Below are 24,833 nucleotides of genomic sequence, written 5' to 3' on the forward strand. Positions count from 1 at the left end.
ATGATCCCCTTTCGAAGTCCCTACGACATATCCTCTATAACCTGGTCAAGAAACAAAAATGGGGATAGCTGCCATCCAATCACTTTGACTCTTAAGAAGGGCACTAGAACTTCTGATTACCAATCCAATTAGCCCCCTCCGAAGTTTATGCGTCCACCCATGTAAAAACCTTATATGCCCCCAGGTAATAATTACAACGCTTGCCCTGAGGTTTTTTGGGGGGAGGGGTTGTAATCCTCAAAAAAATAATATTCGAATCTTTCAACTACGCTGAAAATCTGTAATCTATCTGTAAATTTCTGTAAATTTCGATTGGCTATCTATAAATTTCGATTAGATGTATTTTGGGAAATGATGGGCGTGAGGGCTTGGTTACCCTTCAATCACTTCTGATCGTCAAATAGGGCACTATCCCTTCTTATTTCCAACCAAATGAGCCCCTTTCGAGGTTTCTAAGAAAACTCCTTCCATTCAAAGTGTAAAAAAAAAACAGTCTAAAAAAGTCTAAGTCTAAAAGAAACAAAAGAAAGAAATCCTAATAATACATCGTGCCCGCATCGCTCTTTACTTGGGCATCGATATTGCACTGCCTATGATTATAAGGAGCGTGATCTCCTTTACTATTTGTTTTAGTGATTTGCATTCACATACAATGATTTGTCAACTCTAGCTAATTTTTGCAGCCACTATAAAAAACGAAATAAAAAAAAATATCAATTCCCTAAAAGGTAACTGCAACCTACTCTATGGCACGATCAACCTATTTTTGCATCTTAATACTCCACAATTCACTCAACCAAAATCAACAATCCACACTTACTTAACAAATTAAGTGTCTATCATAAGTAACTACTTCCTCCAACCTCCGCTAAAAAAAAAAACAACGTAATTAACTTTAAATTAATGGAACTAATATACTGAGAGAGAGATGCAAGTACATACTTGATGAATAGACAAATAAAATGTTGAATTTACTAATACATTCTTCTTTAGATGTAACGAGAAATTAATTCAGAGGCCTACAATAAACACTATACTTGAAAAACCCTCTAAATCAAACAGTTCGTGGTAACGAACTGTAGTAAGGAGCGACCCGGCTCAATAGTAAACGAAACCCTGAAAAACGGAGTTTTGATTCTAAAAGATACATAAAAAAGAATCAAATTTTCACGCTGATTCTAATTATATAAGTTTCAGTTAATCTAGTCTTTTTTTTATCAAAAGTTACGACCCTGAGAAAATATGCCTTATTTTGGAAAATAGGGGGAAACATCCCCTAAAAGTCATAGAATCTTAACGAAAATCACACCATCGCATTTGGCGTATTAGAGAACAGTATAGCAAAATTTCAAGGTCCTATCTAAAAATATGTGGAATTTCGTATTTTTTGCCAGAAGACAAATCACGGGTGCGTGTTTATTTGTTTGTTTTTTTTTTCTTTTTCCCAGGGGTCATCGTATCGACCAAGTGGTCCTGGAGCGTCGCAAGAGGGCTCATTCCTACGGAAATGAAAAGTTCTAGTGCCCTTTTTAAGTGATCAAAAAAATTTGAGGGCACCTAGGCCCCCTCCCACGCTCATTTTTTTCCAAAAGTCAACGGATTAAAATTTTGAGATGGCCATTTTGTTCCATATAGCCGAAAACTATAATAACTATGTCTTTGGGAATGACTTACTCCCCCACAATCCCTGGGAGAGGGGCTGCAAGTTATAAACTTTGACCATTGTTTACATATAGTAATGGTTATTGGGAAGTGTACAGACGTTTTCAGGGGGGATTTTTTTGTGTAAAAAGCTCGGTATTAACAAGGGTACAAAACCCCTCGTACACATAATAAAAATATAAGAATATAAAAGTTTGTTACGTAAGTTAATTCTTAAGTTACGCATCTTTTTTACTAATAAAAACGTTCGTTAAAAATTAAAAGTTCTAGTAGCCTTTTTAAGTAACCGAAAAATGTAGGGCAGCTAGGCCTCCTTCCCCACCCCATATTTCTTAAAATCGTCTGATCAAAACTAAGAGAAAGCCATTTAGCCAAAAAAAATTAATATACAAATTTCATTTCAATAATTTATGTGCGGAGAGCCAAAATCAAACATGCATTAATTCAAAAACGTTCAGAAATTAAATAAGAAAACTAGTTTTTTAACTGAAAGTAAGGAGCGACATTAAAACTTAAAACGAACAGAAATTACTCCGTATATGAAATGGGTTGTCCCCTCCGCAATCCCTCGCTCTTTACGCTAAAGTTTGACTCTTTTCCACAATTCTAATTTTTAAAACAATTAAAAGCTTTAGCGTAAAGAGCTAGGGATTGCGGAGGGGACAACCCATTTCATATACGGAGTAATTTCTGTTCGTTTTAAGTTTTAATGTCGCTCCTTACTTTCAGTTAAAAAACTAGTTTTCTTATTTAATACTATGTACAGGACCTACTTTTTCTTATGTTCGTTCAATAAATCAGTTTTGTCCAATAAATTATGGCCAGACTAAGTTAAAGTCTTAGTTTATGATACAGCCTAAATTATGCTGTAGTACGATATCAGCTGTTGGAAATATTGATAAACTTAAGAGCCACGGTCAATTAGAGTAAGTAAGTAATTTTTCTTTCTAATTACTCTAGTATTTTTCTATGATTGTATATTTCCTTTCCTGCACTTAGAACGGTTCAGCAGAGGTCTCGACCAAAATGCTGACGAACTATTTTTCTTTTTTTTCTTTTTTTTTTCTTTTTTTTTACAACTGTTTATTTATTTTTTTCATGCTTCGCCAACGGTTTTAGAAATTAATTTCTCCCTCTATCTCTCCCTCTGTTTCTCTCTCTTTCGCCCTTTATCTCTAAATTTATTATTAATTAGATTTTAATTAATTAATTATTAATTTATTTCTAATTAGAGTAAGCTAATTAGAGTAAGCGTAGGCAGATCGTCTCTGTGAGAGACAAAACTGGGATAACTTTTCTGAATAGTATAAAAATGAGGCAGACTTGTCTTTTAATTAAGTAACTATAAATTGGATTCAGTCTATATTCCTTCTCAATTATCTATGGGGGAATTAGTTCTAACAGAGATGAAGGGGAAAATAGAATGAGTCCAGTTTATAATAACTTCATTAAAAGACAGGTCAAAACCTCAAATACTTTAAAATTCTGTAGAATTAGCCCCCAAAAAGTTGGAACCTTGTACATATTAAATAAAAAGAACTAATTTTTTTAACTGAAAGTAAGGAGCGACATTAAAACTTAAAACGAACAGAAATTACTCCGTATATGAAATGGGTTGTCCCCTCCGCAATCCCTCGCTCTTTACGCTAAAGCTTTTAATTGTTTTAAAAAGTAGAATTGTGGCAAAGAGTCAAACTTTAGCGTAAAGAGCGAGGGATTGCGGAGGGGACAACCCATTTCATATACGGAGTAATTTCTGTTCGTTTTAAGTTTTAATGTCGCTCCTTACTTTCAGCTAAAAAAATTAGTTTTTTTTTATTTAATTTCTGAACGTTTTGGAATTAATGCATGTTTGATTTTGGCTCTCCGCACATAAATTATTAAAATGAAATTTGCATATTAATTCTTTTTCTGGCTAAATGGCTTTCTCTTAGTTTTGATCAGATGATTTTGAGAAATAAGGGGTGGAGAAGGAGGTCTAGTTGCCCTCCAATTTTTCGGTTACTTAAAAAGGCAACTAGAAATTTTAGTTTTTAACGAATGTTTTTATTAGTAAAAAATACACGTAAGTTAAGAATTAACTTACGTAACAAACTTTTATATTCTTATATTTTATTATGTATACGAGGGGGTTTTTACCCTCTTTAATACCTCGCTCTTTACACTAAATCGTAAGTTTTGTCCAAATTCTTTAAGAATGACCCTTGAATCAGAATGGCCGTAGAATAAATAGTTGAAATTACTAAAATACTTAAGCATAAAGAGCGAGGTATTCATCTCCTCCTAAATACCTCGCGCTTTATGCTAAAGTATTTTTAGAACCCTTCATATGCGGAATAATCTCTGTTCGTTTTAAGTTTCAATGCTACTCCTTACTTTCAATTGAAAAAACGTTTTCATGTTTATTTTTTTTTATTATTTTTTATAGTAATGCTAGAAAATCCTGCGCACTTTTTATTGAATTTTTCTTCCCCATGACGTATTCCTCCAAGGAAAGATCCTCCCACATAGCCCCCTCCCCTCAATCCCACCCCCAAAACCAAAAAATTCCCCCTGAAATGTCTGTACACTTCCGAATAACCATTACTATATGTAAACACTGGTCAAAGTTTGTAACTTGCAGCCCGTCCTCCAGGGATTGTGGGGGAGTAAGTTATTCCCAAAAACACAGTTATTATGGTTTTCGACTACGCTGAACAAAATGGCTATCTCAAAATTTTGATTTGTTGACTTTGGGAAAAAATGAGCGTGGGAGGGGGCCTAGGTGCCCTCCAATTTTTTGGTCACTTAAAAAGGACACTAGAACTTTTCATTTCCGTTAGAATGAGCCCTCTTGCAACATTCTAGGACCACTTGCTCGATACGATGACCCCTGGGAAAAAAAACAAACAAATAAACACGTACCCGTGATTTGTCTCCTGGCGAAAAATACGAAATTCCTCATTTTTGTAGACAGGAGCTTGAAAATGCGATGGTGGGATTTTTGTTAAGATTCTATGACTTTTAGGGGGTGTTTCCCCCTATTTTCCAAAATAAGGCTCGTAACTTTGATGACAAAGACTAAATTTTAAGAAAATTATATATTTCGGATCCGCATGAAAAATCGATGCTTTTGATGTATCCTTTAGCATCAAAATTCCGTCTTTTAGAGTTTCGTTTACTATTGAGCCGGGTCGCTCCTTACTACAGTTCGTTACCACGAACTGTTTGACAGGTTGAAATGAAATTAACTGTCGAAAGAGCAAGCGTATTTCGGGTAGATTAGCAAGTGAAAAGATCAGGGTAATTTATAATACGCAATACAGTTTTCTCAACCTTTATTTATCTTTATTAGTTCAAATCTAGGGCATAAGATTTTTTTTAACAAATGAAATTTTTTAAATAAATCGACTTTTTCATTTTTTCAGATTTCTTTAAGAATTAAAAAAGGAACCGTGTCCGCTGTTACTTTAATATCATATATTCCTCCAGAATGATATCACAGTTATCCTGATTTTGTTTGATTTTCGGGACAAAAAGTTGTCATGGTAGACTATATTAACATATTAATTTTTTCCCATATCTTATTTAAAATATATTACAGGTTTTTCTCTATGTTTCGTTTGTTTATCCTAACTTGTTGACAAAACTTTCTTTTCAGCTTCAAAAGCTCGTTAAGTGGTCCTGTAGGAGTCAATTCTAGGTCACTGTTGTTTTTGGTACATGTTATTGACCTTACTTTTAAGGTCAATAATGATATTAGCAGTTCAAAAGAACAAACCTGTCATTTACTGTCGTCTAGGCAATCTTAAATCCTTTCCTTTCAGGGAATACACTTGTTGTTTTCTATCGCGATAGCATCCCCAGGACATCTGGAAGGATGTATTTTGAAGTGAGTTCAGATTCATTAGAAAAGTGTTAGTGAATGCTATTATGTTTCAATCCAAAAATTTTCCTCTTAAATGTTTCAAGTCAAGTTCATTAGTTCTGCGTAATTTTTAAAAGATTGTCCTCAGTTATCACAAATCCATTTTTCTAGTGGTTGTACTAACAAACTAAAGAATCGTTATTTAAGAGTTGTTTGCGATTCTTCTCAATGAAAATATGTCATTTAAGTACTACATGGATTTAATAAAGAATGAAGGTTTTACAGCCATATCAATATTTTAAATTTTCTTAAAGAAATTTTCCTGGTTGAATAACGAGAATTATCTTTTATTGTTTTAGTAAATGCCATGTTTTATATTCTATGACATAGATCACAACTTTCCAATGTTTCCCATTTTGCTTTTTGCAAAAATTATTATTTGCAAATATCCAGAGCTAATTGAATTGAGCTTCCACTTTTTCAAAGGAGGTAGACAAATTTCTCTGGTTGTCCGTGGAACCACCATTGTTATAACCACTTTTGCTACTACTTCTACTGCTACTGCTACTGCGAATCCAGCTTGTCAAAAGCTGTCAAAAGTTGAAGTGCATCCAGCCTTATTTGGACTGAAAAAGGTTATAGAGCAGAAACTTTCGGGGAAATTTTATGTCGTTATAAAACTAAGTCAAAAGGAACTATATGCATGGTGGTTTTCATTACGATTTATCAGCAATATCTCGTTTGGTAGCTCGTTACCAAACGAGCTACTAAAGTAGTAGTAGTAGTATTAGTAGTATTAGTAGTAGTAGTTGTTGTTGTAGTAGTAGTAAAAATAGTATTAGTAGTAGTAGTAGAGGAAGTAGTAGTAGCAGTAGTAGTTGTAGTAGTAGTAGCAGTTGTAGTGGTAAAAGAAGCAATAGTAGTAGTAGTAATAGTAGTAGTAACAGCGGTAGTAGTAGTAGTAGTAATACTAATAGTAGTATTTGCAGTAGTAGCGTGCACAAGTTGCCTGTTGGTCAGTTGATTATCCCCTCATAATTTTCTGAAAGTTTCAGCTTAAAATCCTAAGCCATTCCCAAGATACACCCTTATGACAACCTGTAAGTAAGTAGTGTGTTTTGGTTTAGTACAACAATCTCCTCAACATTTCCTGAAGCTTCGCCTGAATACCCTTAGCCATTTTGGATACCAAGGATCAAATGTGGTCCCTTCCTGATAAAAAATAACTATATTTAAACAATGGGCGAATTGCATACCTTACAGCCCTTGTTATAAAGCTTTTTGGGGGATGTCATCCCTACGTGCATAGTCATTAGACATTTCAATTATGGTGAACAGAATGGCTATCTAGAAATTTTGATCAGATGTTTTTGGGGAAATATGGGCGTGGGATATGGGCTGGTTGCCCATCAATAACTTTTTACAGTTAAAAGGGGCAATCAAACTTTTAATTGCCAATCAAATAGACCTCTTCTGAATTTCTATGACAACTCTTTTCATATGAAGTGACTCGGGGGAAAAAAGTCATAGCACCCATTTCGATTTGTACTTGGACATCGCTATTATACTACCTATCAACGGAAACCAGGTATAATACTTTTATTTGTTAGACTGATATTTTGCTATAATTTCTTTTGAAAGTTGTCACGAATTTCAAAGACGTTAATAAGGTTTTTATTTTTTCAGTTCAATCCCCTGGTAAATTTGGTTTACCTTGATTTAAGCAACAATGAGTTCCAGACAATACCAGAGTCAGCCTTCAGCCGTCTAGATTCCCTAGTAACCTTAGACTTGTCACATAATCCTCTACAAGGATCGTATCATAGCTCAATAAATAGTCTCCAGAGCTCGCTAAGAAACTTGAGTCTTGCAAACACGTCGTTAGCCACTCTGCCCGAATTATATGTACCAAATCTTCTTTACTTTAATGTTTCTAATAACAGGTAAAAATTTTCTTCGCTCTTTTTAATATTTTTATAAATGTACTTTCATGGGAAAATATCTTGTATTTGTATCCTAAGCTTGTCGTTTCATAAGACATTGGGATGATGCAAACGAGAGAATAACAAAAAATAGGATTTGTTCAAAGTTTCTAGTGCAAGTTTTAAATTCCTCTGTTCTAATTACTTTACAGAAAAACTAGTACACACAACTAAAGAGTAGGCACGGGACAGAATAAAAGAAAAATGAGTTTCTCTAGCAAAGTTTAAAATTTAACTTTTTGGGGTCCTGACCATCTTTTATCCTATTGAATAAAAAGAACAATTTTTTAAAACTGAAAGTAAGGAGCGAGATTAAAACTTAAAACGAACAGAAATTCCCGCTCTTTGCGCTAAAGTTTGACTCTTTCTCTGAAATCTACTTTTCAAAACAGTGCAAAACTTTAGCGTAAAGAGCGGGGCATTGAGGAGGGAACAACCCCTTTCATATACGGAGTAATTTCAGTTCGTTTTAAGTTTCAATGTCGCTCCTTACTTTCAGTTAAAAAACTAGTTTTTTTTTATTTAATTTCTGAAATTTGATTTTTGCTCTTGATGTTTTGATTTTTGCTCTTCGCGTATGAATACTTATAACGAAATTTGCATTTTTTTTTTTTGGCTAAATGGCTTCTTCTTAGTTTTGACTGGACGATTTTGAGAAAAAAGGAGTGGGGGAAGAGGCTTAGTTGCATTAGTCAATCTTTTGGTTACCTAAAAAGGCAACTAGAACTTTTAATTTCCTGCGAACGTTTTTATTAATAAATAATATACGTAATTTCCATATTAACTTTCGTAACGAACTTCTATATTCGTATATTTTTTTACGTATATGAGGGGGTATGCCCCTCTTCAATACCTTGCTCTTTACACTAAAGATTAAATTTTGTCCAAATTCTTTAAGAATGACCCCCGAATCACAAAGGCCGTAGAAGAAATAGTTAAAATTACTAAAAATACTTTAGAGGAAAGAGCAGGTATTTAAGAAGAGATGAACCCCTCATATACGAAATAATTTCCGTTCGTTTTGTGTTAATGCTGCTCCTTACTTTCAGTTGAAAAAACTTTTCATATTTATCTTTTTATTGTTTTTTGTTTTAAATAGTATTGGAAAATCCTGCGCCTCCTTCATAGAAATTCTCTCCTCCCATAACAGATTCTTCCATGGAAAGATCCTTGCCTATAATCCCCTCCCCTCAAACCCCTCCCTCTCCAAGAAAAAAATTCCCCTGAAAACGTCTATACACTTCCAAATAACCATTACTATATACAAACACTGGTCAAAGTTTGTAACTTGTAGCCCCTCCCCTGGGGACTGTGAGGGAGTAAATGTCCCCAAAGGCATAGTTATTAGGTTTTCGACTATGCTGAACAAAATACCTATCTCAGAATTTTGACCCGTTGACTTTGGGGAAAAATGAGCGTGGGAGGGGGTCTAGGTGCCCTCCAATATTTTTGGTCACTTAAAAAGGGTGCTAGAACTTTTAATTTCCGTTGGAATGAGCACTCTGGCAACATTCTAGGACCACTGGGTCGATACGATCAGTCCTGGGAAAAAAAACTAAACACACATCCTTGATCGGTCTTTTGGCAAAACATAAGAAATTCCACACTTTTGTAGATAGAAGCTTGAAATTCTACAGTAGGGTTCTCTGATATGTTCCCCCTTATTTTTCAAAATAAGGCAAATTTTCTCAGGATCGTAACTTTTGACAAGTAAGACTAAATTTGACAAAACTTATATGTTTTAAATCACCATAAAAATACGATTCTTTTGATTTATCTATTAGTATCAAAACTCCGCTTTTTAGAGTTTCGTTTACTATTGAGCCGGGGCGCTCCTTGCTACAGTTCGTTACCACGAACTGTTTGAAGGATACAAATGAAATTTTCAGGTCTAAATGCTGTTTTTTAAATATTCTTATGAATTCCAATTCCCGTAAGGCAAGGATATCAACTACAATATACAGAAACGTTTTTCTACGGGAAAAATTTCTCTTCACCTTGCATAATTTTAGAACGTTAGAAGATTAGATTTATTTCTATGAAATAGAGAATCTTACAAAGTTGGAACGGCGAACGCTATTTCCACATGTGCTTAGTTTCAAAAGCAACTTCTCTGTTAGAAAGTTTTTGGGTACTTGCGGGAGAATATTTTAATCTTGAATCGTTTAATTTTTACAACAAGCCAGGATTTTCGGTCGCTTTTGCGCAACTTCGCCATACCCTGAATTTGGACAAAGTAAGCATTAAGCTTGCTTTTGTAACCTTATTAAAATTCTAAAACTTTGCCATACCTAGTGAACAAGCTGAGAAGTCGGTCATTTTAGCTTCAAGTCAGTCTACAACCGAGTTACTGGTTTCCATAATTTTACGTTAGTTGTTTTTGCATTGGACATGTCCATAACTAATAAACTGACAATGCTTAAGGAAAATAAGGAAAAATATCGCTTTATCCTTTATTTTCAAGGACTACCGTTCCCTGTAATCCCTGTCTGTTTTGCCAGGTTGGGCTATTTCCTGCCATTTGGGCGATAAAATTTTCACCTTCGCGGAACAAGTGACTTAAAACCGGCGAGGCGGATTTTTGGGCTATAACGTTTTTGGTCGTTTACCTTCTTTGGGATTTTAGATATTGTGTCTTAGACTCTGGTTACCCCTTTTTAATTTGTGGGTACCCCACACCTTATCATCATCAAAATTTCTTGAAAATAAAAGTATGTAGACAATTTATCAGCCAAATAAAGCTTATACATACGCATAATCCTCTGACACTTTTTATGGCACTTGGTATTAACCAAGTGACATACAGCAATCGCAAATTCTGTCGGTCTGTCTGTCGGTCTGTCTGTCGGTCCCGGTTTTGCTACTTTAGGCACTTCCAGGTAAGCTAGGACGATGAAATCTGGTAAGCGTATCAGGGATCGGACCAGATTAAATTAGAAATAGTCATTTTCCTGATTTGACCATCTGGGGGGAGTGGGAGGGCCGGTTAATTCGGAAAAAATAGAAAAAATGAAGTATTTTTAACTTATGAGCGGGTGGTGGGATCTTAATGAAATTAGACGTTTGGAATGATATTATGTCTCAGAGCTCTTATTTTAAATCCTGACCAGATCTGATGACATTGGGGGGAGTTGGAGGGGGAAAACCTAAAATCTTGGAAAACACTTAGAGTGGAGGGATCGGGATGAAACTTGGTGGGAAAAATAAGCACAAGTCCTAGATGCATTATTGACATAACCGGAACGGATCCGCTCTCTTTGGGGTAGTTGGGGGGGGGGTTAATTCTGAAAAATTAGAAAAAAATGAGGTATTTTTAACTTACGAACGGGTGATCGGATCTCAAAGAAATTTGATATTTAGAAGGATATCGTGCCTCAGAGCTCTTATTTTAAATCCCGAACAGATCTTGTGACATGGGGGGGGGAGTTAGGAGGGGAAACCTAAAACCTGGAAAACACTTAGAGTGGAGTGATCGGGATGAAACTTGGTGGGAAAAATAAGCAAAAGTCCTAGATACATGATTGACATAACCGGAACGGATCCGCTCTCTTTGGGGTAGTTGGGGGGGTTAAATCTGAAAAATTAGAAAAAATGAGGTATTTTTAACTTACAAACGGGTTTTAGGATCTCAATGGAATTTGATATTTAGAAGGATATCGTGTCTCAGAGCTCTTATTTTAAATCTCGACCGGATCTGATGACTTCGGAGGGGGGAGTTGGGAGGGGGAAACCTAAAACTTGGAAAACACTTAGAGTGGAGGGATCGGGATGAAACCTGGTGGGAAAAGTAAGCACAAGTCCTAGATACAAGATTGACATAACTGGAACGGATCCGCTCTCTTTGGGGTATTTTTTTACTTCTGAAAAATTAGAAAAAATGAGGTATTTTTAACTTACGAACGGGGGAACGGATCGGATCTCAATGAAATTTGATATTTAGAAGAATATCGTGTCTCAGAGCTCTTATTTTAAATCCCGAACAGATCCAGTGACACTGGGGGGAGTTGGGAGGGCGGAGCCTAAAATCATGGAAAACGCTTAAATTGGAGGGATCGGGATGAAACTTGGTGGGAAAAATAAGCAGAAGTCTTAGATACATGATTTACATAATTGGAACGGATCCGCTCTATTGTGGGGGGGGGGGTAATTCTGAAAAATTAGAAAAAATGACGCATTTTTTACTTACGAAGGTGTGATCGGATTTTAATGAAACTTCAGATTTGGAAGTACCTTGTTACTCAGATCTCTTATTTTAAATCTCAACCGGATCCTGAGTAATTGGGGGGAGGGGGCAGTTGGGGGGATCGGAAATCTTAGAAAACACTTAAAGCGATTAGATCAGGATGAAACTGGATGGGAAGAATAAAAACTTGTCTAAGACACGTGACTGACATAATCGAACCGGATCTGCTCTCTTTGGTGGCGTTGGGGGGGGGGTAGTTTTGAAAATTGAGGTATTTGTAACTAACGTAAGGGTGACCAGATCTTAATGAAATTTGATATTTAGAAGGGTCTTGCGCTCTAAAGCTCCGGGGGTTGGGGGGACAACATTGGGGGAGTTGGAGGGGAAAACCGGAATTCTTGGAAAACGTGAAAATTGGGGTATTTTTATTTTACGAATAGGTGATGGGATCTTAACGAAATTTGATATTTAGAAGGAACTCATGTCTCAGATCTCTTATTTCTAATACCGACCAGATCTTTTGACATTGGGAGAAGTTGGAGGGAGAAATTTTGGAAAACAATTGGAGTGGAGGAATATGGATGAAGCTTGGTGGATAGAATAAGCAAATGTCCTTGATACGTGATTGACGGAACTGTACTGGATTCGCTCTCGTTGGGGGAGTTGGGGGGATGGGTTCAGTGATTTGGCGAGTTTGGTGCTTCTGGACGTGCTAGGACGATGAAAATTGGTAGGCGTGTCAGGGAGCTGCACAAATTGACCTGATAAAGTCGTTTTCCCATATTCGACCATCTGGGAGGCTAAAGGGAGAGGAAAAATTAAAAAAAATGAGATATTTATAACATACGAGGGGGTGATCGGATCTTAATGAATTTTGATATTTAGAAGGACATCGTGACTCAGAGCTTTAGTTTAAATCCTGGCCGGCATTAACCCTCTTATTTTCCTTTTAAATCAATCTATTGATTCATAGAATTTTGCTAGAGCTCATACCATATGATCTCTTGGCTCTTAGCTCTTCTTGCCTCGTCACAAGTGCCATATGAGCTCTTAGCTCTTGTTCTTATGAGCATTCACTTCCGGCTTCTAAATGCCAGACGCAAGAATCCTTATTAAAAACTCCGATTGAAAAGTTAACGAAAAATCATGGGAAAAATATAAAGAAACTTTGCATTCTGAATATTATGAAATCACAACAAAATTATCCAAGCAGACAGAATGAATTTTGTTTCTTTGAAATATGCAATCATGGAGAAGGATCTTGGAGTAAGACAGAAATTAGGATAAGGTAATTTACCTTAATTATAACAATCGTGATCCCTGTATTGTTCCAGTTTAAAAAAAGTGCACTAAGTGCGGCTATAATTCGGGAATCGAAAAGGAGGTTAAACAGGGTAAGAAGGAATGGAGGCTTGTTTCTCGCCATCAACCTTCAATGAAAATTATTGAGATTATTTGCTTGGTTATAGTTTTAAGAAGGTGATATTGATGTAGTTTTAGTCTTATTTAACGATTCTCCCACTGGAGTTAGTTTGATAAGAATAACTGAATCCAGAGCCGAGAGTGATATTTACAAAACTGTGAAACGGCCTAATTGCATAAAAATTACACGAAATTATATTGGAACACTTAACAAATTTTGGGCGGAAAAAGGGACCACGGTCCCAGTACCTTGCCACCCATTTTTACTTGCCCAATTTCGCTTCAAGGTGGTTCTCTTGATTCATTTTTTTTTTTAGGTAAACTTTACGGTACATGCAAACTTTTGATTCGTGTAGATAACGTTGTTTTTGATGGCTGCCATGTTTTGCAATATAATATAAGGTGTATTGCCTTTCATTGCACCTGAACTTTTGAAAACGTGTTTTTAAGAGATAATATATGCGGAGGTAAAGATTCCTCACTTAAAGGTGATACAAGATTAATAAAAACACTACATATTTAACAAAACGGTAAAATTTAATTTTCAAAACAAAATTTCAAGAATTTTGAATCTATCAAAATTAGAATCTATCAAAATTTACCTATAACCCTATTCTGAAGACTTATAGTCCTTGACCTTGAACTATAAGAAAAGCACTTTACCCATTATTCTAACCCTTTTACCTATTAAAAAACCTATTATTAAAAACACTTACCTATTATTAAAATCACTACATATTTAACATAACGGTAAAATTTAATTTTCAAAACAAAATTTCAAGAATTTTTAAATCTATCAAAATCTATGAAATCTATCAAAATTTACCTATAACCCTATTCTGAAGACTTATAGTCCTTGACCTTGAACTATAAGAAAAGCACTTTACCCATTATTCTAACCCTTTTACCTAAAAAGATGCGATTCTAAGTTCAAAGTTGTTCAGAATTTTTATTTTTATTTTATCATAAAAAAAACAATGAAAAACTCTTAAGAAGGCTACTATCTCTCCAACATCTTTTATGTAGTACCATTTTTTTTGTTAAAATCACTTTGATTTTACGATACATTGACTCTTCCTCGAAACTGGATAAAAGGTTTCTATTTATTAATTTTTTATTCTCACTTTAACTCTATTTGATGTTCTGATTCACTCCTAAGACTCTTTTTTAAAGACTCTACTTATTAAAGCTTTAATTTTTTTCTATTCTGTTCAAAACTAAAAGTTAATTCGACCCACTAAAAGACCCACCAAAAGCTCAGAAAATAGTGTCTTTTTAGCCGTTAGCTAAAAATCCTTATAATAAAAATAAATCATACTTATTATCCTTTGATATTTCTTTAGCAGAAATCGTATGAGTAGTGATGCCTCTATTTATTTAAAGTCAGACATAGGGGTGTACTATTGGAGCTACTAGTACCTCAAAACGTTATTACATGCACCGGAATCTTACACAATACTATAGTGTGCTTGTAACAGTAAAGCACACCTGATTAATATATAATAGGGCTTGTTTACTTCAGGGTTTCTTTGGATGCTACGTAATAGGACTTGCTGAAGTCCACTAGTCAAGAGGGGGAACCTAAGTAATAGGGAGTGTTTACATATGTTGTGAGTGATGCATTGTTGCGCGTCTTGGTAGATTTATTAGGAATGAGGCAGACTTGTATGACATGTTAAATCTCATAGTCCGCTAGTCAAGCGGGAGCCCCCTCACTTGTAGCTGATGAGGATTTACTCTTGTGTGAATCAGTAGATTTATTGGGAGTGACGTAATCTCCCAGGACTTGTTTCTTCAGGGGCTTGTGGGAAATCCCCGCTTGTAACTGAGCACGGCTAACATGTGATATACGTAATGACGGCGCACAGATGGGATGTTACGTAATGACAATGCATATATAATACCTTGAGAGGGTGTAGAGATTTCTTTCTTTCAATGTATTTCTTCTCAGAGAACCTTTATATCCCGAAGATTCTTGTCCACATTCAAAACAGAATTCCAGTCAATAGATATGCATGCTTGACACCTGGACCAAGAAAGTCTTTATAATATCATTATTCAGGGAATAATGTCTAACAGAAACATTTCGATGAGGCTATGGATTACATGTGTCCTGTTTCTACTATAATTTACATGTGGGCGAGGAAATCGATTACTAGAAATTGGTTACATTTGATGTGCACCTGCTAGTTATGGTGTTGTTAGTTTTGATAAATTAACCTAAATAGGTTAAGTGAGATACTGAATCAGTGAGATGTTACTTTGCATAGACCTTCGATATTTAATTGCGTTTAATATTGTAGTTGAATATTCACCATAGAACAAGAAATCTAAAGAATGAAGGATTTTGTTGTACATACAAATTTAATAACAAGAAACATTATGAAGTCATAAAATAACAGATAAAAGTAGTTAAAACCCAACGAATGGAAAAACAAAAAGTAAAAACGCTGATAAATATAAAATTATAAGAAAAAACAAGTTTGAATTAAAGAAAAACGGGAGACCTAGTTACCAATTTCAGGGGGAGGGTGAAAGTTGTTATTAAAGGTAAATTTACGATATATTAAGAGAGATTTCTGAGAAGTCTTAACGAAAGTGCTTCGTTTCTTTTGCTATATAAGATGCACCTACCTAATACGTTTCTTTTAACTTAAATCATGCTATTAGCAAATTCCCATTTTGAATGAGCCTTGTGTTTTATGTTTCATGTAGCAGAAGCCTCATTGCTTCCAATAGTAATAATAGGAAAAATGTCAACTTCATTATACGTTTTCTCGCTAGTAAATAAAACATACAAAATAAAAAAAGACACACTTTTTGCATTCGGTTTTCAGGATAAAATGTGTTTTACATCCATCGCTTAGTCTTTTCGCGAGCCACCCCCTGGGAGTGCACCATTTCAATTTACCCACCATTGCATGCAATGGCTGACCTGTGACATCTCTATGATGAATATTATCACATCTGTGACATTCTCAGGTATTTCCTTGATAAAAATTATGCTTTAACTCCGTTGATTCGCGCTTTCGCGAGTCTTCCCCTAACATGGCCCCCCAGGAATTCAGGCAGCCATGGCAATTTGTGGCTGGCTCTATGAAACACCATGTGATACACATTATAAATTCTAAGGCATTTTTGCAGATATTTTCCTAAAAAAATTACCCTTTAAATCCATTGATTCTCATTTTCCTATGCCACTCCCTACTTGATGTCTCCAATGTCAATTCACACCATCTGGGAAATATGTGACTGACCTATGAAATCCCTATAATACATATTATAATAACAAAGAACTTCTCAACCTTTCACCAGTTTTACGATTTTTTAATGAGTCTGCCCACTGGTACTCTATGGCTTGTCTAGCTATCAATGATAGCTAGTTTCTTGTGCGTTTTTGATCAGTATGATTTCTACACTGGAAAGATAAGCACTCGCACCTTATTTTAAAAGTTGAAGATGAAATCATGTAAGAAAGTTTGCGGACGTAATATAGTTATTGTTACGTTAAATTCTCGCAAAGAAAAAACTTGAACTTCAAAATAAGTAATAGTCGTAAGACTATTGGAAATGTATGTGGTAGTTGTTGTGACAGCCAGAAAATATATTCCTTTGGTCTACCTAAAATTTTAAAATTTTCTGAGGGTGGAAATGTGAAAGTAACTTTTCCAGAGATGATAGCACGCAAAGAGAATGCAAACATAAAAATATTAGTTGATGAAGAGAGCTAACTTCTAGCAAATATCTTTGTAACTCACTGCTCGTTGATAGACCTTTTCGGAAAATTGTGGTATTTGCATTCAAATGAAAGCAAAGCGAAAATAGAATGCCAAATGCTGTACCAAAGTCAAAATGCATATCTAATGTTTGTATCGAAACTGCAATCTGTGGATACATAATGTGGTAATAGACAGTGAAATCACAAGTAAAATAAGAAAGGCATTGGTAGATAATATAACCAAAGACTATGAAGATATATTGATGAAAACCCCGCAGTTTCAAACGTTGCTCTTACCATTGACAGTTTACCAATAGTCAAATAGCCGAAAAATACCAATAATGAAATGTTTGATTAGGTTAAAACAAGTAAAATAAAAAAGGCATTGGTATACAATATAATCAGAGACTATAAAGATAAATTGATGAAAAACCCCGCAGTTGCAAACGTTGCTCTTACCATTGACAGTTTACCAACAGTCAAATAGCCGAAAAATACCAATAATGAAATCTTTGATTAGGTTAAAACAAGTAAAATAAAAAAGGCATTGGTATACAATATAATCAGAGACTATAAAGATAAATTGATGAAAAACCCAGCAGTTGCAAACGTTGCTCGTACCATTGACAGTTTACTAACAGCCAAATAACCGAAAAATACCAATAATGAAATGTGCGATTAGGCTGTAACAGGAGCCATGTTAAAACTTTTCTATGATCCAAAAATGGAATAAGCACCATGTCAAGGGAAAATATATTGAAGTATTTTATGAATCAAAGCATTCATTTTGATGACGATATTCTACATGTCATAATTTCAATAGGAATATTTTATTACTTTAATTTGTTATGTTCCCATTATTTTTATGGTACGGCAAAACCTCCTAGCTTAGAATGTTTATTCAAAAGTCGGAGATATAAGAAAAGGAATTTTCATTGACATAGATACTGCTACCACGCTCATAAAGGAATCTACTAGAATCTGATATAGGTTGGCCGTATTTTTCCAAAATCCACACAGAAACAAAAAGACACACATACATACACACGTTTACATTCAGTTTACTTCCTTTTATTGCTTTGTCCTTAGCATCTGATCATATCCTGTAGCTTCACTCAATTTTCTAACCCTTAAAAGGATAATTTTGGTCCTATCGTCAAGATTAGATTCACTTAAGCCTTTGCCGCTAGCTCAGTTGTTTGTGATAGAGCAAAACTATTTGTATTTTAATGCATTTTCTTTATCTGCTATCTTCTCAGACATCCAATGCCCGAAATATCGACATTCATCTTCAGGGTGATGAATTGAATGAAGGTATTTATTATATTTGAAGTCTTCCAAGTTGAACAATGGAGTTAAAAAAATCCACATTTTTTTAAATTTCCTCCTGTACTCTTTATTTGATGAAAATTTTCATGGTCTTTTCCTATTTCATGGCCCTATGATTTTATCATAAAAGCATTCTCGGCTTATAAAATTTTATGTTGCACACCAACATTTTTGATCATGCTTAAACATAATGCATTTGAGATTCCATTTATAGCTACAAACTTCACAATATTTTTCACCTAACAAAAAGAGTGCTGCATCAAAAATGACACAAATTGAGGAATTTTTCAGTTTAGTACATTTTGAGTCAATTACACCTTACAATATAATAACAGTTGAAAAAAAAATCTATTTTGATAAACAGAAATCATTATCAATACTGAGGTATTTGAATTGTAAGATCTATCAAGTAACGTTGATTGACCTTCAAAAATGTTTGTGCCGGATTATAAAGGTCCCTGGAATCAAAACATGCCACGCAAGATTACATCACTTTGAAATGTAGATTTTGGACCATTATTAATTTTCACATCGACCGCCAGCAGGTGTTATTGTTGTAATACGGTATAGTACACCTATATGTCACGTAATAGGGTCTGTTTTGTTCAGGATTTCATTAATCGTTATATTATAGTGGTTTGTTCATTTAAGCAAATGGATGCACATGGTTGTTACTTAATAGGGGCTTTTACCTACGCAAATTGACACAGAAGATTGTTTGGTAATAGGGATTCTTTACTTATGCAAATGTTCTCTTTGGTTGTTACATAATAAGGGAGTGTTCAATAATTTCAAGCAAAGAGGTATATATTGAGCCAGATAAAACAAGTCCATTAACACTATATCGAAAAAAAATAAGAAAGACGATAAATTGTTTTATTTTTAATTACCATTCTGCTGATGGAGAAAATGATCCGGAGTTTTATATATTTATCTTTAAGGAAGTATTTGGAGTGAATAGCTGTCAAAAGATAGAAAAAAATTCATATTAGAATCTCTATTGCTATATTTAATTCATTTACAATCACATAAAGAAATATTTTTACTACCAGCGTTTGGGGATGCTTACCGAACCGATATGAACCTAGATTAAAACAGTTAATATAATGAAACCTAGGTAAAAAAGGATATACTGTATTTACCCAGGGCGTAGCAGGTTGGCTGCGGGATTCCAAGGTTTGGGAAGACGGAATGAGTAAGGGTTGTAAGAAATATCGCCACCAATGATTGTGAATGAACAAGTAATAGCAGTAGAGATTCTAATATGACACTGTTTATCTTCTGACAGGTGCATTCTAGATACTTCATGACATACAAAACCTATATAACTCAGGAGTACTTTCTCCATCAGAAGAATGGGATATTAAAATGAACAATGTATCTTCTTTCTTAACTTTTTCTATAAATTTGTAATCGACCTGTTAAACCTGGCATCATATATACCTTCATGTTTGAAAGTGTAGAATAATCCCCTAAAATGTAACAACCAGAAAGAACATTTCCATTAGTAAACAATCTCTATTACACAAGAACCACCTGCATCCATTTGCACCAGTAAACAAACCCTATTACGTAAAAACCACCAGAAACCAATGGCACAAGTAAACAATCGATATTACGTAATAACTATTTCCAACCATTTGTATAAATAAATAAACCCCTATTATGTAACAGCCAAAGTCATCCTGAAGAAAACAAACCTTATTATGTGACTTACCGGTGTGTTATACCATAGCACAGCAATAATACATTCTAGCTTTCGTCGGAATGGTTTGGTGTAAATTGATCTTGGTACAGTATATACATGTCAAGGTGACATTGTGTCACGTGACTTTTGAAGGTCAACAACTTGTGACTTGATAAGTGTGTCAACATTCATTTTAATTTAAACAGTTACTATAATGTTTGGTGTAATTGACTCAGAATATATCAGACAGTAACGTTCCTCGTGTCGTGTCATTTTTGAAGCAGCATTCCTACTGTTATGTTAACAATGAGGAGAAATTTAAAGTTATAAATGGAATGTCGAATAAAATATGTTAAAGTATAATGGACGATTGTGTCCAACAATAAATGTTATAAACCGAGAAGGCTTTTAGGATAAATCATAAGACAATGCAATGTAAATGGTCATGAAATAGAAAAGGACAGAAGTAAATTGCAGTTTTTGGTGTTGAAGTTCTTTATGTTAAGGGAAACATACCAAGGGAAAAATCTTAATGGTGGAATATGAGAAAATATTTGATTATTCAACTTGGAACGACTACGAATTTGAAAAATACCTCCATTCATTTCATCACTCCGAAGATGTATTTTGATTTTTTACGCAATGGGTGCCTGAGAGGAAACCAGATAAAGAAAAAAAAAGCATTGGATAGCCAAAGGCCCAAACTTTTGCTCCTTTTATAAAAAAGAGTGAAAAAGTGGCAAAGGCTATAGTGAATCTAACTTTGAACATAGGACAAAATTACTCAAGATCCCTTTTAATGGCTAATAAATTAAGTGACGCTATAGTATGAGACTAGATGTTAAGCTAAAAGCTATCAAACAAAGTATGCTGAATGTAAATGTGTGTGTGTATGTGTGTGTTTGTGTTTGTTTGTTTGTGTGTGTGTTTGTGAGTTTATGTGTGTGTATGTGTGTGTATTTGTGTATGTGTATGTTTTTTGTGTGTGTGCGCGAATGTTTGTGCGGGTGTGTGTGGATGCGTGTGTTTTTGTGTATGTGTATGTGTATGTGTGTGTGTGTGTGTTTGTGTGTGTGTGTGTGTGTGTGTGTGTGTGTGTGTGTGTGTGTGTGTGTGTGTGTGTGTGTGTGTGTGTGTGTGTGTGTGTGTGTGTGTGTGTGTGTGTGTGTGTGTGTGGTGTGTGTGTGTGTGTGTGTGTGTGTGTGTGTGTGTGTGTGTGTGTGTGTGTGTGTGTGTGTGTGTGTGTGTGTGTGTGTGTGTGTGTGTGTGTGTGTGTGTGTGTGTGTGTGTGTGTGTGTGTGTGTGTGTGTGTGTGTGTGTGTGTGGGGGTGTGTGTGTGTGTGTGTGTGTGTGTGTGTGTGTGTGTGTGTGTGTGTGTGTGTGTGTGTGTGTGTGTGTGTGTGTGTGTGTGTGTGTGGGTGTGTGTGTGTGGGGTGTGTGTGTGTGTGTGTGTGTGTGTGTGTGTGTGTGTGTGTGTGTGTGTGTGTGTGTGTGTGTGTGTGTGTGTGTGTGTGTGTGTGTGTGTGTGTGTGTGTGTGTGTGTGTGTGTGTGTGTGTGTGTGTGTGTGTGTGTGTGTGTGTGTGTGTGTGTGTGTGTCTGTGTGTGTATGTGTTTGTGTCTGTTTGTTTCTGTGTAGATTTTCGAAAAATCCAACTAACCTATTTCAGAATCTAGTAGATTCCCCTATGGGCCTGGAAGTAGTACCTTTGTCTCTGGAAATTCCTTCTCTTGCATCTCTGACTTTTCAACAAACTTTCTAACTGTTAGATTTGTTAGCGTACCCTAAAAATAACGGAAACATAACAGAGTTACGGAACAAAATAAAATAATGGTACGTGGAATATCAACATAAAATTGAATGCTTTGAATCATAACTTATAAAATATTTAATTATGTTTTTTCCTGACATGGTGGTCTCGACACATAGATGAAATATGCATAGGTACAGACTGTAGTATCAACAAATAGATAAAATATGCATAATTACATTGGTGCAGCATTAGGCCTTTCTTTTTCCATTTGCTTTTATTTGAATACTAATACAAGATATATGGCGATAAGGTCTATCTATGGGTAACGTGTTAAGAGAACTATTAGCAAGAAGGTGGCCCTCGAAAACAACCAATAGTCTTATGTTTGCATTCTCTTTGTGTACTATCATCTCTTGAAAAGTTACTCTCGTATATCCACCTTCATTAAAGCTGAATTTTTTCGGTAGTCTAAAATAATCTAATCCCTCACTGTCACTACAACTCATGTATACATCTTCAATAGTGTTACTACTAGTACTTGTTTCATTGTTCAAAATTCCTCTTTTTGTGCTAAAAACACAGCAATAACTTTATCATGTGCTCACACTTTCTTGAAACGTATCTATATCACATTTTGAAATTGGATAAGAGTGTTTATCCTTCAAATATGCAAATGGTATCGACTGAAAACGCATAATAAACTAGCGATGTCGATGACCAGCCATAGAGTACTAGAGGACAGCCGAATAAGGAGTCCTGGAATCAGTGAAAGGCTTAGAATATCATACAAATGATAATATGTATCACAGGGATGCCATGAATCAACCACATATGGCCAGGCTGGCATGAATTAAAATGGAGGGGTGGCATCACGTTGGGATGGCTTACGAAAACACGAATTGATTTAAAGCGTAATTTTTGCCAAGATAATATCTGAAAGTGTCTTAGGAAGGATAATTTGCATCAAATAGGTCGCCTATGGGGCCAGCCAAATATTGTCATTGTGGTTTGAATTACCATGGAGGGCATCACGTTAGGATGCCTTGTGAAAACGCGAACCAATGGATTTATAGAAAACTTTTTCTCATAAAAATTTCTGAGAATGTCATGTGGAATATGATAATATGATAATATGGAAATAATAATATGTTTCATAAGGATGTCACTGGTCATCCATAATGTATCAGGGCGCGTTAATTGATACGTTGTATCACTTGGGGATTGCTTTCTAAAAGACGAACCGATGGATGTAAAACATGATTTTTTTTCATGAATATATCCGAAAAATACCTTTGGAATAATAATATTATCATGGGGATGTCACGGGTCAGCCACATATAGTCACAGTAGCGTGAATGTGCATAGTCTTTACTAACAAAACGTGGAATATTCATTAAAACCTCTCGGGAATAATCTAATTAAAAAAGCGTCTCTTTTTTCTCCTCGTTTGTGCGTTTTATTTACTAGCAAGAAAACGTATCGTTAAGTTGACAGTGTTATCTTCTTATTATTAATATTGTAAGCAATGAAGCTTCTGTTGCATAATGCGTAATACTTATGACTCATTAAAAATGGGATTTTGCTAATAAGATTTAAATTGAGAATGTGTAACAGGCATTTCGTTAATAAAGCAATAGAAATAGCTTAAATACATAAATTTTAAATAGCTTGAATAGATAGCTTAAATATGCTTCAAATTGCAACCCTGCCCTTTGCCCTAGAATTTATTGCTATGTGTGGGCTAATCACATATTGTCACGGTAGCGTGAATATTCATAGTCTTGGCCCAAACGAACGTGGCGATTTCATTATAACCTCTTAGAAATAATCGAATGCAAAAAAAAATTCCCTTGTGTCTTTGTTTGCGTGTTTCATTTACTTGCGAGATTGTAAGCAATTTTAAGCTGTGAGGCTTCTGCTGTTGTAAGTAATTGTAAGCAATGAGGCTTCTGCTGCATCCACCGTTATACTCAGGTCTTATTCAAAATGTGATTTCGCCAATACCAAGAGTTCAATCAATACAATGTAACTGGCAGGTGTGTTTAATAAAGTAATAAAAACGAGGCATTTTGATTTAGACTCCTCAGAAATTTCTCTTAATACGAAATAAATTTACCTCTAATAAAAAATCCTCCCCCTTCCTTTGGAATCTATTGTAAGGGGCCTGCCAGTCACATGTTTTTCTTGGTGGTGTGAATATACATATACTTGACTAAAAGAATCGTGGCATTTTCCATTAAAAACTCTCGAAAATAACCGAATGCAAAAAAATAACTCTTTTCTTTGTTTGTGTCATTCTTTCATTAGCAAGTAAACATATTGTGAAGGAAATTTACATTTTTCTTATTATTTTTGTCTTTTGCTGCATAAAGCGTAATACATTCGGCTCATTCAAAATATGATTTTGCTAACACCAAGATTTAAATTAATACAATGTAACAGGCAGGCGCGTATAATAAAGCAATAAAAACGAGAAATTTTTATTGACAACTCTCAGAATATATCTTAATAAGCCTTGAATTTCACTAATAACAACCCTCCCTCTCTCCCTAAAATTGGTTGCTAGGGTGGACCAGCCATGTATTGTCATGATGTCTTGCATATGCATAGTTTTGGCTCAAAGAACCGTTGAATTTTCTATAAAACCTCTCAGAAATAGCCAAATGTAAAAAATTGTCGTTTTTTATTATTTTACACGTTTCTTTTACTAGCAAGAAAACGTATTGTGAAGTTGACATTTTTCTTACTATTACTCTGATAATGGTAATGAGGGGTTCTGCTGCATTAAGCGTAATACTTTCAGCTCATTCTAAATGTGATTTTGCTAATACCAAGATCTAAACTAATACAATGTAACACGCTGGTGTGTCTAATAAAACAAAAAAACGACACATTTTCATTAAGACCTCTCTAAAATGTCTCGTAATATATCTTAAATTTAACTCTAATAACAACACTGCAGCTTCCCTCTGGAACTGGGTGCTAGGAACCCCACCTTTCTTTAATTCACGCTCGTTTTTGCCTATATTTTATCCTAAATCAACTTTTCACACTTTGTTTTTCGTTCGGTCAGTTTTAATTGCTTTTTTCTGTGCTTTCATGATTTTCTTTTTGCTTCATAGATTTGTCACTTTTTGATTCATTAAAATTCTGTTTGTATTATAGATGTGTCCAATTTACTTTACCCAAGCGCTCGTCAAGACCATTTTCATTCAGTCCTAAATAAAAAATTATTCAAAGAATTGTCATGG

The 24,833-nt window shown here is 34.9% G+C and overlaps 1 protein-coding gene across 1 annotated transcript in view; it reads left to right on the forward strand.

Moving 5' to 3' along the window:
- LOC136033263 (chaoptin-like) overlaps positions 1-24,833 on the forward strand; it is a 167,918-nt gene that overhangs the window by 49,257 nt on the left and 93,828 nt on the right. Inside the window, exon 7 of the mRNA XM_065714019.1 lies at positions 7,196-7,452. Within this exon, the coding sequence (XP_065570091.1) occupies positions 7,196-7,452 (257 nt within the window). The remainder of the gene's footprint in view (positions 1-7,195; positions 7,453-24,833) is intronic.

The sequence above is a fragment of the Artemia franciscana genome, chromosome 1 (genome assembly GCF_032884065.1).
Source record: "Artemia franciscana chromosome 1, ASM3288406v1, whole genome shotgun sequence".
NCBI classification, from domain to species: domain Eukaryota; kingdom Metazoa; phylum Arthropoda; class Branchiopoda; order Anostraca; family Artemiidae; genus Artemia; species Artemia franciscana.